The sequence below is a fragment of the Plectropomus leopardus genome, chromosome 20 (assembly GCF_026936395.1).
Source record: "Plectropomus leopardus strain MGB_pleo_1.0 chromosome 20, ASM2693639v1, whole genome shotgun sequence".
Taxonomy (NCBI): Eukaryota; Metazoa; Chordata; class Actinopteri; order Perciformes; family Serranidae; genus Plectropomus; species Plectropomus leopardus.
In genome coordinates this window covers 17681570-17695902 of record NC_142195.1, presented here as the reverse complement: position 1 = coordinate 17695902, position 14333 = coordinate 17681570, and the positions used below count along the sequence as shown (strand labels likewise).

At 38.8% G+C, this 14333-nt stretch overlaps 2 protein-coding genes across 3 annotated transcripts; one reads left to right on the top strand and one right to left on the bottom strand.

The window, feature by feature from the left end:
• The first annotated feature begins 4551 nt into the window (after positions 1 to 4551).
• On the top strand, positions 4552 to 6704 carry LOC148186205 (uncharacterized). The gene has a single exon (XM_088071459.1). The coding sequence runs from the start codon at positions 5517 to 5519 to the stop codon at positions 6702 to 6704; it is 1188 nt and encodes a 395-aa protein (XP_087927585.1). The 5' UTR covers positions 4552 to 5516.
• Positions 6705 to 8071: 1367 nt separating this feature from the next.
• LOC121960212 (protein AMBP-like) lies at positions 8072 to 13639 on the bottom strand. 2 transcript variants are annotated; one of them, XM_088070953.1, is made up of 10 exons: positions 13443 to 13639; positions 12379 to 12518; positions 11937 to 12013; positions 11713 to 11829; positions 10992 to 11093; positions 10690 to 10745; positions 9739 to 9835; positions 9494 to 9661; positions 9110 to 9283; positions 8072 to 8253 (listed from the first exon to the last, which is right to left on the bottom strand). In XM_088070953.1, exons 1-10 carry the CDS (start codon positions 13560 to 13562, stop codon positions 8228 to 8230), a joined length of 1077 nt encoding a protein of 358 aa, XP_087927079.1. In that variant the 5' UTR covers positions 13563 to 13639; the 3' UTR covers positions 8072 to 8227. The 2 variants fall into 2 exon arrangements, with proteins under 2 accessions (XP_087927079.1, XP_042365765.1); XM_042509831.2 differs by having other exon boundaries at positions 9739 to 9823; positions 13443 to 13637.
• Positions 13640 to 14333: the final 694 nt, after the last annotated feature.

Sequence of the window (14333 nt, the reverse complement as noted above, 5' to 3'; positions counted from 1 at the left end):
CTTTATCAGAACTTGGAAACATTTCAGCTTTCAGACAGAGAGGGGGATCGATGTTTAAAGGTAGATGTTATAAATTCATGTTGAAGGAAAAAAAATGTAAGTGTGTGCTTTTTTTTCCTTTAACATGAATTCAGTAGAGTTCAAGTCCTGCCTCCCATCCAGGTGACCTAGATGGGGCAAGACTTAAGCTCTGGACCACCTTAGCTGTCAGTAATGCAACTTTACAGGTGAGGGTGTGATTTTATTTTTAGTTCTTTAGTTTTGTCTACTTAGGTCGTTGAGGTTTTCCCCGGGTGCTCCGGTTCGCCTGCTTTCTTGAAACCATGCAGCAAAAGCTAATTGGTTTCATGCTAAACAAAAAAAAAACCAATAATATTTGGGTTGTTGGGGTTGTCTGCATGATATTCATGATGAAGGAAAGAAACATCTGGGGTGTTTGTTTTCCTTCATCATGAATGCAATGGAGAGTTCAAGTCCTGCATCCCATCCAGGTGACCTAGATGGGACAGGACTTGGGCTCTCCAGGACCACCTTAATGGTCGGTAATGCAACTTTACAGGTGAGGGTTTGATTTTACAGTCTTGAGCCGTTGTGAGTTTGTGTTGTCGACTTACGTCGTTGAGGTTTTCCCCGGGTGCTCCGGTTTGCCTGCTTTCTTGAAACCATGCAGCAAAATCTAATTGGTTTCATGTTAAACAAAAAATATACATGTTTGTGTTATTGGGGTTGTCAGTGTAATATTCATGTTGAAGGAAAGAAATGTCTGAGGTGTCTGTTTTCCTTCATCATGAATGCAATGGAGAGTTCAAGTCCTGCTTCCCAGCCAGGTGACCTAGATGGGACAGGACTTAAGCTCTCCAGGACCACCTTTGTGGTCAGCACTGCAATCTCACAGGTTAGTGTTTAATTTTATGGTAGGTTGGATGGTTGGGTTATGGGGATTTCGTTAGGTTCTCCTGCTGCCCCGCGTTCTTCAAACGATGTACCAAAAGCTAATATATTTTGCGTTGAACAATTAATAAAAAAATTTAAATAAAATGAGAATAATAATAATACTAATCAGCAGTTTAAAAAATATGGTTAAAATAGCAATGGCAACAGTAACGAATAAATGGTTGGTCACTGTGCTATATATTTATGTGGGCCAGTAAGCAACTACATCAGTAGAAGCTACTGGGTATCTTATAAACACAAATAATAAATAACAATAACAAAACACATAAAACGCCAAAACTTGTTTTATTTTTGATTAGTGCTGGGCCGTTAACGCGGGATTCTTATCGCGCGATAAGGAAATTATCGCACGATAAACTACAGTGAGCAAGGCACCAATTTCACTTTGTTGTTTAAGCGCAGATGTATACCTGGTTGAATTACGCGGAGGGGGCGTGAACAAGGCGGAAGCTGGTCTGCCTGAGTGACTGGTGGAAAAAGGAGAAGCAGAGACTGGAGTGATTGGCTCAAGCCGTGTCACAAAGCTACTGACTGTTAATGGTCTTCTTCATGACCTCTAATGTAGGCCCACAGTTCAATTAGGGTCATGTTATCAGAGGCTGCGCCCTCTGCTGTTCATTCCAGTTAGCAGGAAAAAGCTTTTTCCACATGGAGACAGAACCTGTGTTCCTAAATGTCTGTGTTTAACAAAATAAAAAAAAGTTAAACACCAAAGTAAATCTTATGGAACATTATTTTTCTTTACCAAATATTATAGTAGAACAGCTTTCTCAAGCAGTTTGTGATGCATTTTCATCATTTAGATAGATAGATATTATTTTGAATGTCTTTGGCAAAATTCAAATCTATAATTAATCTAGATTAATCTAGATTAACTACAGGATTGCAGTGAGATCAATCTAGATTAAAAAAATTAATCTATGCCCAGCACTATTTTTGATCTAACATGACATCACATATTCTGTGGTTGCTTGGATAAAAATCACTTCTTTATGTCCACTTTATGTGATGCTGGTTCATGCTGCATCTCTGAGTAGAGTTTAGATGAGCGGTGATGTTTCCTGATCTTAGCTTGCCCTCAGGAGCTAAGAATCCATTATTATAAGATTCTGCCATGCAAAGTCAGGGAGAAAAACAATTAATAAAATCCCACATCTTTTCAATACTGCTAGTTTTGAAGTATTGATTTAAAACCTTTTAACACCAATTAGGGCCTTGCTTTTAGATTTATGAATTCAATGCCTTTAAACACGTTTAAGAATCTTCGGTAACCCTGATGTGTAAATTAACTTTGTAGTCTGTATATCCATCATCACTCTACATTTTGCCCTCGTGTGTAGCTTTTACACTAAATAAAAAAAAACGAACTGTGTGTTGTAAAACTGTGATACATACCCACTGCCCCTGGAGTAGTATGGATCATTTCAGTGCTGCTGTCAGTCTGTTGAGGAAGGCACACAAACAGCACAGTGCTATAAATAAGACCACCACAATTACGCAGACATGAAAGAGATATGATTTTATTTGCTATAGCCACCATTCACACTGTCCCCTTGTACATCATGTCCTAAAATGACACTTTACACCTCCACTTTTTAAAAAATGGTATGTACCTCTACTTTTTATTAAATTTGTATTTTTGTACAGTATATTGATCTTTTATTTATTATATGTTATTCTATTTGAGCTTGTACTTACCCTTATAATTATAATGCTTGAATCTAAACTTGAATTTCAACTCAGAGGATCAATAAAAGATTATCTTATCTTATCTTATATATACCATGCGGTAAGGCAACTGCATTTAGCCAGTAGGCCAGGATACAATACCAAATGTAAAACTTGTCTCTTCTCTACTGCATCTGCAGTGTCTTGAAAAAAAAAACTGAAGCAAAACTCACACCAAACCAAAAGTGAGAAAATGGCACACATAAAGCAGTTAAAAACACAGACATCAAGGGAAACTGTGCAGCAACTGATGACAATGAACTAGTTTTGCTGCAGAGATGCAGAGCGAAAGAGAGGGAGACCTGTGGGAACAGCAGCCTGAGAAAGGGCAAGCTGCCAGCTGGCCATGAGACTTGATTTCAGGCTAAGGATGTTTTTTTAGGCCTGAAGTCTGGTTGTTTTTCTGTCTCAATGTGTAGGCTTTAGAGGCCGGCTTTAGCATGCACCACTATCCGGGCAACAGCACTTTTTCAGGGGTTGGAAGAGAAGTAAACGCCTGTCGCCAGCTTTTTTGTTATCTTCTATCCCCACCTAGTGGCAATAAACACACCCCACCTCCTCAGTGCTTGATTTGACACTTACTGTTAGCAAACATTAGCTTGTCTGGCAGACTATTCAAGCACAGTTTCTAATCACATCCGTGTGCGCGATAATTTCATAATTCATGTAATGTTGTGTAATTAATGTTTATGATATAAGAGCTAAAATGTTCGTGGTTTGCCGGTGAAGTTACAGGTTAGCTGGCGACTCACTTTAAGCTAGCTCAACCCTTAAATGCTAGGTTGTCACTTTGCTCCCCAGTTCACAGAAGACTCGACTTTACAGTGTGTTGACAATCGAAATATATTTATTAGGTTCGTGTAACGTTACTTTATCGACGCGAGGAGACTCACCATGCACTATTTTCTTCCAGTTGATACCAGCAGGCACACAACAGTAACGTTACCTAGTTAATTAAATTTGTGTCGCTCACCGGACCTGTGCTAAATTTGCCCTGAGGAACACGTTGCAGGCAGCCCTTGTCCTAACACTGTACACAAATCCATGTGTTCGCCGAGATTTTATCTCAGATTTATGGACCGTGACTCTGTAAATTGTGTCATACCGCGAAATGTAAACAAAAATATTGACTGGCAGATATCTGACTATGGAGTTTATCGGAGGACTATACACACAAAGTAGGTAGGGCTACCTGCACTGCTAAACTTGGGGGGAAAATAACACACTCATCAGCTCTTGATCTACTGTTTGGTTTTCTGTGGAGGCTGTCATGTAGGCTCAAAGTGCACTACTGCCACCCTCTGCTGAGTTTTTCCTGCATGTTTAGTGATTTTTTTCCCCACATAACACGAATAGAATATAGACAATAGGGGGTTTATAAGTATTCGACTGTTGTATTAATACTATCACTTCAGTGAAGGATTCTTCAATCACTTATATCAGAGAAAAAGTGTGATTTGCTGGGTTTTCCCCTCGTTTATGTAGATAAGCAGGTTCGTCTTGCTTCATAATTAAGTCTCGTGTTTCCCTACATGCAGCGAAGTAAACCATAACTAGACACAAAACTAACTTTTTCATGATGGTTTATTTGAAAACAACGATTCTTTGATTTCAGACATTTACGGGCTTCTCATTTTTGGTCCCCTTTTGCTTTTGGGGTTTGATGGATTAACTCCCTGAAATGCAAATAAGGAACAGAGGGCAGAGACAAGGGGGGGCATATGCACATATAACAAATATAACATGTCTGCATTATTATTACACAACTGTTCAATCTTTGGCATGTTTTTATTCAAGAACTTTCTTTTAACATGTTCTTCAATAGTGCAGAAAACAGCAGCAAATTAGTGCAAACAATAGTATTGTCATTTACCAGAGAGAGAGAACTGTAGTAGCAGCAGTAATGCAGAGCAGAAGACTTTTTTTAAATTTTACACATACAAACATACATACATACACACATAAATTTAACAAACACCAAGGAGATGTATATTATATAAAATTCCACTTGCTAGAGATCCTTACAACTGAAAGTCTTTTCTTTTCCTGACAGAGTACGTGTACTTTACAAAATAAAACAACTGCACATATTACAGATACTTTTCATGTAAGAAAAACAATACAACGTACGATTACTTTACAAGTGTGAAAAACAACGCTCTTATGAGAGAAAATGAATAAGTAAATAAAAATAATAATAAAAAGGAAAAATGAGGGGGGGAAAAGGGGGGGGAGAAAAAAAAAGCTGCACGGTTTCATTCTGATAGAAAACAAATCATTTATTTTCCAAAATGCGGAACAGTATGCATTCGAAACGGGAAACGTGTACTTGTTCTTAAATATGGGACGATATGGGACGGCAACGCTAGTTTAAAATGACGGTCCCTGTGATAGGCTGTTTCTAATGTCTCTTGCAGAGCCCTTTACTATTCTAGTGCACTAGACTCTTGCTGTAAGAGCGTGCCGCCGGCGCCTAGCAACGGTTGCTACGCTGCGGGCAGAGTTTTTTCCCCCAGAATCTATTGCTCTGACGTCACGTTCAAGAATGCGTTTTATGACGTAAGATTCTAAAATGTGCCTTTAATGACATTCGAAACAAGCACTCTTGATTTCAGATCAGCAATCAAAGGAGTCAGACTCACAACACTGGTGGTTTGCTAGCATCCACAGTTAAGTACCTTTCAGGGAGTCACATTAAAATAGGCGGCTGTAGGTTAGAGACAAAAGAGCAGTACATTTCAGCAGGTCAAGCTTATAGATTGTAGTGTAGGTGCTACATAAAGGAATTTAGAAAAACCACCAGATATAACAAATCAAAACTTGTAAAAGCTAAAATGAGAAGGAAAGCAACACCGAAAAAACGCTCTCTCAAGGGCGCGATTGAAAATGATAATGGCAGCATGGAGATTGAAAAAAATACAGACATGAAACCAATCAAACAAATATTAAAACCAGATGAAAAAACTCAGACTGGAAAAGGCCTTGGAAAAGCAGCAGCCAGGCGTATGGGCCAGTTGCTGAAACGGGTCTTCAAAAAACAGGAAGAGTCCAAAATAAAGGGTAATGTCTCTCTGCCAAAAACTCCCATACGCTTTTTCAAGCATCAAATTAATACGATGGCTGAGAAGACACCCCAGACAAATAAAAAGACTCCCACAGGTAACATCTCCCAGCTCATCCTCGATGTGGTTTCCCAGTGGAAACACCAAAGAGGTATTTCCATGGCAGAGCTCAAGCAGATGCTGGCTGCTCGAGGCTATGATGTTCCAAAGAACAACAAGCGGGTGGCCATGGCAACTCAAAGGTTGATTAACAGTGATACACTTACACTGACAACCAGGAGTGCCACATACAAACTCAACCCAAAAAAACTGACCAATACAAAGCGAGTTAGGTTAGACAAAGTGCCTTCCCCAAAATCAAAAGGAGACCTGCAGCTGAACAAAACAGCCAGCAAATCTTCTAAAGTAGCAGAAAAGCCACAGAGACCAGCCAGGGTTCATAAACCAAAAGGTAGAATTAGCCAGGTAGCTAAATCACAAAAACAGACAGACAAAACTTGTAAGCCGGCCAAGAGAGGTAAACAAGCAACTAAATCCCAGAAATTAACAGCCAAGACTAATAAACCGGCCATTAAATCACAAAAACAAATAGTTAAGGCTTGTAAACCCGTGGCCAAATCACGAAAACCAGCAGATAAGACAAGTAAAACCATAGCCAAATCGCAAAAGCCAAGACGAAAGACCCCTAAAACTAGCAAAAAAACACATAAGCCAAGGCGTAAGACCCCCAAAACGAGCAGAAAACCACATAAGCCTGCAGGAAAGAAACGCAAACCTGCAAAGATCCAAGCAGCACGGTTTCGAAGGGCACAGAGGAAGCATCGGAAGACCCAGAGGCGTCAGCCAAAGCAAAACAAACATCGATATAAATATTCACAGAAAAGACAGCGACCAAGACGTAGGCAAAGATCAAAAACATGGCAACGCCCTGTTGCCAGGAGAAGGGTTTACTACTATTAGTAGACGGGCAGTAATTAAGCCTAATGTTTGCTCGTTCCGATAGTCGTGATGCTTTGGAATCTGCCTTTTCTGAGTGTGTGAACCCCAGATGAATTTAGGCAATCCCCACACATTTGGCATTGCATTTTCCTCCAATCACTGCAACTTTATCAGAACTTGGAAACATTTCAGCTTTCAGACAGAGAGGGGGATCGATGTTTAAAGGTAGATGTTATAAATTCATGTTGAAGGAAAAAAAATGTAAGTGTGTGCTTTTTTTTCCTTTAACATGAATTCAGTAGAGTTCAAGTCCTGCCTCCCATCCAGGTGACCTAGATGGGGCAAGACTTAAGCTCTCTGGACCACCTTAGCTGTCAGTAATGCAACTTTACAGGTGAGGGTGTGATTTTATTTTTAGTTCTTTAGTTTTGTCTACTTAGGTCGTTGAGGTTTTCCCCGGGTGCTCCGGTTCGCCTGCTTTCTTGAAACCATGCAGCAAAAGCTAATTGGTTTCATGCTAAACAAAAAAAAACCCAATAATATTTGGGTTGTTGGGGTTGTCTGCATGATATTCATGATGAAGGAAAGAAACGTCTGGGGTGTTTGTTTTCCTTCATCATGAATGCAATGGAGAGTTCAAGTCCTGCATCCCATCCAGGTGACCTAGATGGGACAGGACTTGGGCTCTCCAGGACCACCTTAATGGTCAGTCATGCAACTTTACAGGTGAGGGTTTGATTTTACAGTCTTGAGCCGTTGTGAGTTTGTGTTGTCGACTTACGTCGTTGAGGTTTTCCCCGGGTGCTCCGGTTCGCCTGCTTTCTTGAAACCATGCAGCAAAATCTAATTGGTTTCATGTTAAACAAACAAATATACATGTTTGTGTTATTGGGGTTGTCAGTGTAATATTCATGTTGAAGGAAAGAAATGTCTGGGGTGTCTGTTTTCCTTCATCATGAATGCAATGGAGAGTTCAAGTCCTGCTTCCCAGCCAGGTGACCTAGATGGGACAGGACTTAAGCTCTCCAGGACCACCTTTGTGGTCAGCACTGCAATCTCACAGGTTAGTGTTTAATTTTATGGTTGGTTGGTAGGTTGGGTTGTGGGGATTTCGTTAGGTTCTCCTGCTGCCCCGCGTTCTTCAAACGATGTAGCAAAAGCTAATATATTTTGTGTTGAACAATTAATAAGAAAATTTAAATAAAATGAGAATAATAATAATACTAATCAGCAGTTTAAAAAATATGGTTAAAATAGCAATGGCAACAGTAACGAATAAATGGTTGGTCACTGTGCTATATATTTATGTGGGCCAGTAAGCAACTACATCAGTAGAAGCTACTGGGTATCTTATAAACACAAATAATAAATAACAATAACAAAACACATAAAATGCCAAAACTTGTTTTATTTTTGATCTAACATGACATCACATATTCTGTGGTTGCTTAGATAAAAATCACTTCTTTATGTCCACTTTATGTGATGCTGGTTCATGCTGCATCTCTGAGTTGAGTTTAGATGAGCGGTGATGTTTCCTGATCTTAGCTTGCCCTCAGGAGCTCTCCCTCTGCAAAAAATACATGAAATGTTTTATCACATGTAGGTGGAGGGTTGGTGTGTTTTTCCAGTGTGATTTATATCGATTTTATATAGCACCTTTAAAAAACAGAGCCTACAAAGTGCTTTGACAAACAAGGCAAAGCAGATGCTAAAAGGGTTTCTTGCCGAGGCATCATAACATGAAGAGCCAAACAATAATGCTGATCAAAGGCCGGACAAAATTTTAAGTAGAATTAAACAAGAGAAAGAATCGCAATACAAAAATAACAATAACAATGCATTCTAACAAGGGTAAATGCAATTAATAGAATAAAAGCAGTAAACATGGAATTAATATTGCTAATAACAGAATTTAACATGATCAAGACAGAGTGAAAGAATAAATTAAAAGATGAAAGATAATCAAAATAGATTAATTGAAATTGACATCACATTCAAGCAAGTCTATAAAAACAGGTTCTAAGGGGTGATTTAAAAGAGGTCAATGATTCTGCCAGCCTTATGTCCTTGGGCAGGTCGTTCCAAAGCTGAGGGACCCTGACGGCAAAAGCACGGTCAACTTTAGTTTTAAGCCTCCACTTTGGAATGACCAGAAGGGCCCCCACCTGAGGACCTAAGGCGAACTGGCTCATATGAGGTCAACATTTCTGTTATGTAGCTTGGGGCCAGACCCAAATGAGCTTTGAAAGTGTGTATAAAACTGTTTCAAAAACCTCTTTAAGAAAGGCTACATGTGGTTGATTTCATGTGGAAATTATTTCAGATTTAAAGGATGAACGAAACTGGTTTTAAATTCCAAACAGTTACTAAAAATGTCCCTACTGGCATGTAAACCTTGCTTTTAACAAACTTTATCATCTTACCTTCATTCATCATCCCACAATACTCTTCACACTCGGCTTTGCTGTAGAACTTGTTGGCATTGCCCTGGCAGTAGCCATGTTTGTAGGGCATGCAAAGACCAACACTGGAGTCAAAGGCCCAGATGGGTGGCTGGCCTGTGCAGGGTTGGGCCACCATGGGCAGACGGCACACAGCTGGGTAGGGAGAACAGATTATGATATTTTCCTGTATTTCGAAGAGAGTTATTTCTTATTTTTCACAGCTTACAACCAAGAAAAAAAATGAATAACTAAACAAAATATTGCACTGACATAGTAAACTACCAATGGGCAAACACAGTGAGGCTGGACATATAGTGCAACCAACCCGTATAGAGACATTACATTTCATATTTCAGTCCTCACCCTCAGTGCGGCATCTCTGCAGACACTCTCTCTCATTTTCAAAATTGTTCTGGTTGCCCAAACACCCTCCATATTTGAAGAGCTCACAGCTCATTGAGGAGGAGTTGTAGTAGTAACGCTGGTGCATCCCAAAACATGGTCCTGTTTCTGGTGCTGCTTTACAAGCCTCTGTGGAGAGAACACACATCCATTTTAATGAATGTGCTTTGATGTCTAAACGTGTTTGACTAAAGCTGATCACCTACCAGTTCCATTGAAAAGAGGTGTATCATCACCAGAACCCTCAACATCTGCAGGAGCCAAAGAAGGCACCACGCTTCTCCTCAGCCGCTGTATCACAGACTCCATTAGAGATACAAGGACATCTGAACCCCAAATATTCCACTTAAATGTCGTATTAATCTGTTTCATAATCCTTTGAGACAGCAACTCCCAACTACATTATAAGATGCAGCATTTCATTATAACATATAACAATATTATAAAGCAATAACCACACGTCCACATTAATGCATTCTCTCTCTCACATATATATATATATATATATATATATATATATATATATATATATATATCGTCAAGAGGAAAACCTTGACTTCTCACCTACAAAAATATCTGTTCTATGGTTCTATGGAAATTCACAGGTGTCCCCTTTACATACCCACTTAATGATAGTAGTCCTGTGCAGTTTCCCTAAAAACCACAAATATATCTGCATACACAGGTGTCAGCATTTTCCAGAACAGAAGCGCTTGCCATCCAGTCATCAAAAAATGCAATTCAAAAGTTTTTGATACCAAATCACAGTTTTTTGTATAGTGTTCCTCAAAGTCATGGTTAGATTTTGGAGGTATTTCAGAATTTTTATTGCAATTGTCAAGGGTCAAAAATAATAATAAATAAATTAATAAATACTTAAGTTAAGCACCAAAACTGTGCAACAGACAGTATTGAGTGAAAAAAATTCTGTGACAACTTATGAGACATAATTGTGCATTAACCCCATCATAATGTTCTCTAAACTTTTAAAGTTTGAATAGGCTTCCAACCAAAACACAAGGTTTGTTACTTACACAAAAATGAAATAAAGTGAAATTGTACTGCATTTGTTGAAAAGTGTTTAAATGAAAATAATCCACATGTACATGATAAAACAGCTGAAGTCATATTAATTAATTAAATATATTTTTGATTACCTGAGGTTCAGGCTGAGCTGACGGCTCTACCACAACTTCTCCAGGAACACAGTCGCCTGCAAAGATTTTAAATAAAATCATATAATTTGGACACCCATGCACTTTAAAGCAAAACGGCGTGCGCTTTGAATAATGTATATTGTGCTCATGTTTTATGTTTGCATGCTGCAAAAATAGTTTGATCTTGCAGGACAAAAAGTGTTCCATTACTGTTGCTCTTTATGTCATTGCTCATTTTAATGTTGTTTAAATATTTCATATTCAGAGGTCTGTGCAGTGATGTGTGATAATCTGTGTTTTACCTTTGTTCTGCTTAATGGTAATAGTGTCATCACTCATCCCCTGTTGTCTGACCAGTGTTTTGAAGTCGTCCAGCACAGTGTCTCTCACAGTCATAGTTCGGCCTAAATTGACACAACGAATCAGATGTAAACAAAACACTAACATATGGGTTTCCTGGGCTCATTAACAAATAATCTATGTCCAATACCGAATAAACTGAATTGAATAGTTGAGATGTTACAAATTATACAGGCAACTGAAAAAGCAAAAATATACATGGTTTGATTTATGAAAAGTTCAGTGATTTAAGTTTCAAGGGGATGGCATCAAGTGGTGAGAACTGCAGAATGCAACTTGATAAAACTTCTCCTGGTTATATTTTCTGCAGTGTTCATTCAGGAAGTACTTTCCGTCGCTCTCCTCCCAGAGGGGCAGCGAACTACAGTGGCTGATCCAGAAACTCAAATGGCCCTATTTAGAGCCAGTATGGTTTGTCCATACTGAGCTACTGCAGAAACATAGCAATGCAACATGGCAATGTTCAAAGACGAGGACCTTCTCACTAAATAGATATAAATGGCTCATTCCAAGGCAACGTTAAGACGGCAATTAATATTTACAGATGATTTTTCAATAAAGAAAATATATTATACAATATGTTACAGTTCATTTCTGCCAATACATCCCACTTAAACCTACACACTGGACCTTTAAAGAGATTTATGGAGAGTGTCTACTCACTGTAAAGCTTAACTGAGGTGCTCTTATCCCCCGATGATTTCTCTTTGCTCATTATCATTATTGCATACTCATTGTAGTTTGTGTGAACCACGTAGGCGTCCACATCCACCCCCCACTCTGTTGAAAGGACATTTAAAGACAATAATACCCGTAAAAAAAACTTCATGGACAACATGAACTGAAAAGAGCTGTGTCACTGCAGGATTAACCAGAGGGAGACGTACTGGCAACATGATAGAGGAATCTTCCTGGTGTGGTGGTCAACTCATAGTCCCCAGACATCTCCTTACATGTTCCTTGCCTGCACAGACAGAAAAAAATACATTTTTAAAATATAATCTATAATGAATTTATCATATTAGAAAGTATATTTTGTTTTAATAATCTGACCTATCTAGTGGAGTAAAAAGTACAATATTAATCACTTGAAATGTAGAAGAGAAGCAGTATAAAGCAGCATAAAATGGAAATACTCAGGTAAAGTAAAAGTGCCTCAACACTGTACTTCAGTACTGTACTTAGTTACTTTGAACCATTGGATTTTGCACTGAACTGTTGTCAGACTAAAACAAGAGCAAAATTGTTTAGAGAGAGTCCAAAATATTTGTCCATTAGTGTGTTGTTGAGTGTGTGTGTTAATATGCATTGCATGCACTTCTTACACACCTGAGTACTCTTCGAGTCGTCTTGAGTTTGCCATCAGTGCCGCTCTGCAGTACCAGTTTCCCAATGGCTGCATCTCCCTTGTTACGCTGCATATAGGGACATGTACTTGCCACAGCAACATCATGCCATGTTCCCAAAAACTGTGAGGAAGAGATATCTTAACATATTTACATTTCACTGTCATTAATACACAAACTGTTGGTTTAGATCAAAACTACAAAAATAATTATTTTTAACATTCTAACACACATCATTAATAAAACACATTTAGAAACATAAAAAGAATAAAAGTTGTTACAAAATGAATTCATTGGAGAAAATAAATTGTTTTGTAGAGCTGAGACCAGTAATGCATATTGCTCATTACAGGCTTCCAGGCTTCACTTGCATGCATGCTGCAGGATTAAATAATTATATCCCCATTCAAGTTTGCGGAGTGCTAAACCTAAAGTTTGCTGCTCCTCTGTGCTCGGCCACCATAAGTCTCTAGTGCGTTGTTCTATGGGAAGTGTGGGAGTAGTGCCAATCAGTTTGGTAATTTTATATGAGGCAAATGATTAGTTTTGGCTTCATACGCCTCTGTCCAATGCTGTATCCAGTTCTCTTAATACATTCATGCACTGAATTGCCCTCTGCAACAGCCAATATGTCTGTTTTATTTATGTAATGTATTGTCAGATGTTGATGTCTAAAACATATCGAGGATTATAGCCTTATAAAAATTGTGAAATTTTGAGAAAAAAGTTGTAATATTACAAGGAAAAAAAACGAAGTAGTAATATTAAAAGATTAAACTCATAAATTTACAAGAAAAGAAATTCTAGTATTACAAGATTAAATTTGTGATTTTATGAAAAATTAAGTGACAGATTAAGACCAGAGAGTTGGGTAATAGGGTATAAAAAGCTACACTGGACAAATAAATGATCAGAAGTGATGGATTAATGGTCAAAATTATGAGATAAAATGTTGAAAATAAAAGATATGAAATGGAAATTATGGACAGGGGATCTTACCATATTACCCAAGAGTAAAAATATAACATGCAAGTCTGCAGAACTCACCCGGGCCAGGTCAAAGTTCTCCTGTGTGGGGTAGAGAGGCTCTGGGGGTGCAGGGACCCCCTGAAGGGTCAGGGACCAACCCAGGACCAACAGGGAAACCAGAATCACTGCTTGCTGCATCCTATCAGCCTATGTGTCCACTCTTCTCTGAGAGAACTGATGTCTGAGACACTGAATCCCAGGAACGGGGCACCTCCTTACTGTCTCACCCCTGCTCAGCTCTTCAAATAAGGACAGGGCATTGACCTGTGTTTTGTGTGCACTGCATGCACTCACTCAATAAACACACAAGTAAAAAACAAATAAGTTAAAGAGCAAAGTTCTGTTTCTCTGTCTCTCACTTTAGGCTCTGACTTGCCATGGCAGCTGACCACTTGAACATTGGACTTCAGAGTTAGGCAACATCAGCAAATCAATACATGCCATGATCAGAGAGACATGAGTAAGATGATATTTCATCCTGTATAATGTTGCCTAAATGTCAGGCTTATGGGCGGATTTTGATACAATCGGCCTCTGGGAACAGATAGTGTATTAAAAAAAGGCCCCACGGCCTTTACTACATTGACAACTGTGGAACAGGTTGTAAAATATCCTGCAAAAATGCATGCACAACAGTATGATATCATACGAATTAGCGCCTTGCATTATCTCCTTAATGTAAAGTTACACAATTAACACATAGTTTGGGTTTATGCAAATAAAGCTACTATGATCCAATTTAGGAAAGAAACATGGCAAGGTCGTACCTTAAAATGCGTAAGATTTCACACAGTTCTGAACACGCGTCTATGGGATTTTTGTGACCCATCCACCACCTCAACCTGCCTCCTTACAAGGCTGCCTGGGGCTGCTTCCTCATTTACTCAATAACAGCCTTTCAGAATATTG

Excerpts from the sequence above, each read along its gene's own strand:
- LOC148186205 (XM_088071459.1), top strand. The coding sequence starts at position 5,517 with ATGAGAAGGAAAGCAACACCGAAAAAACGCTCTCTCAAGGGCGCGATT.
- LOC121960212 (XM_088070953.1), bottom strand. The coding sequence starts at position 13,562 with ATGCAGCAAGCAGTGATTCTGGTTTCCCTGTTGGTCCTGGGTTGGTCC. Across the intron at positions 12,519-13,442 it reads AGAACTTTGACCTGGCCCGG|TTTTTGGGAACATGGCATGA; the intron begins GTGAGTTCTGCA and ends TCTTCCTCACAG. Across the intron at positions 11,830-11,936 it reads ATTCCTCTATCATGTTGCCA|AGTGGGGGGTGGATGTGGAC; the intron begins GTACGTCTCCCT and ends TCCTTTCAACAG.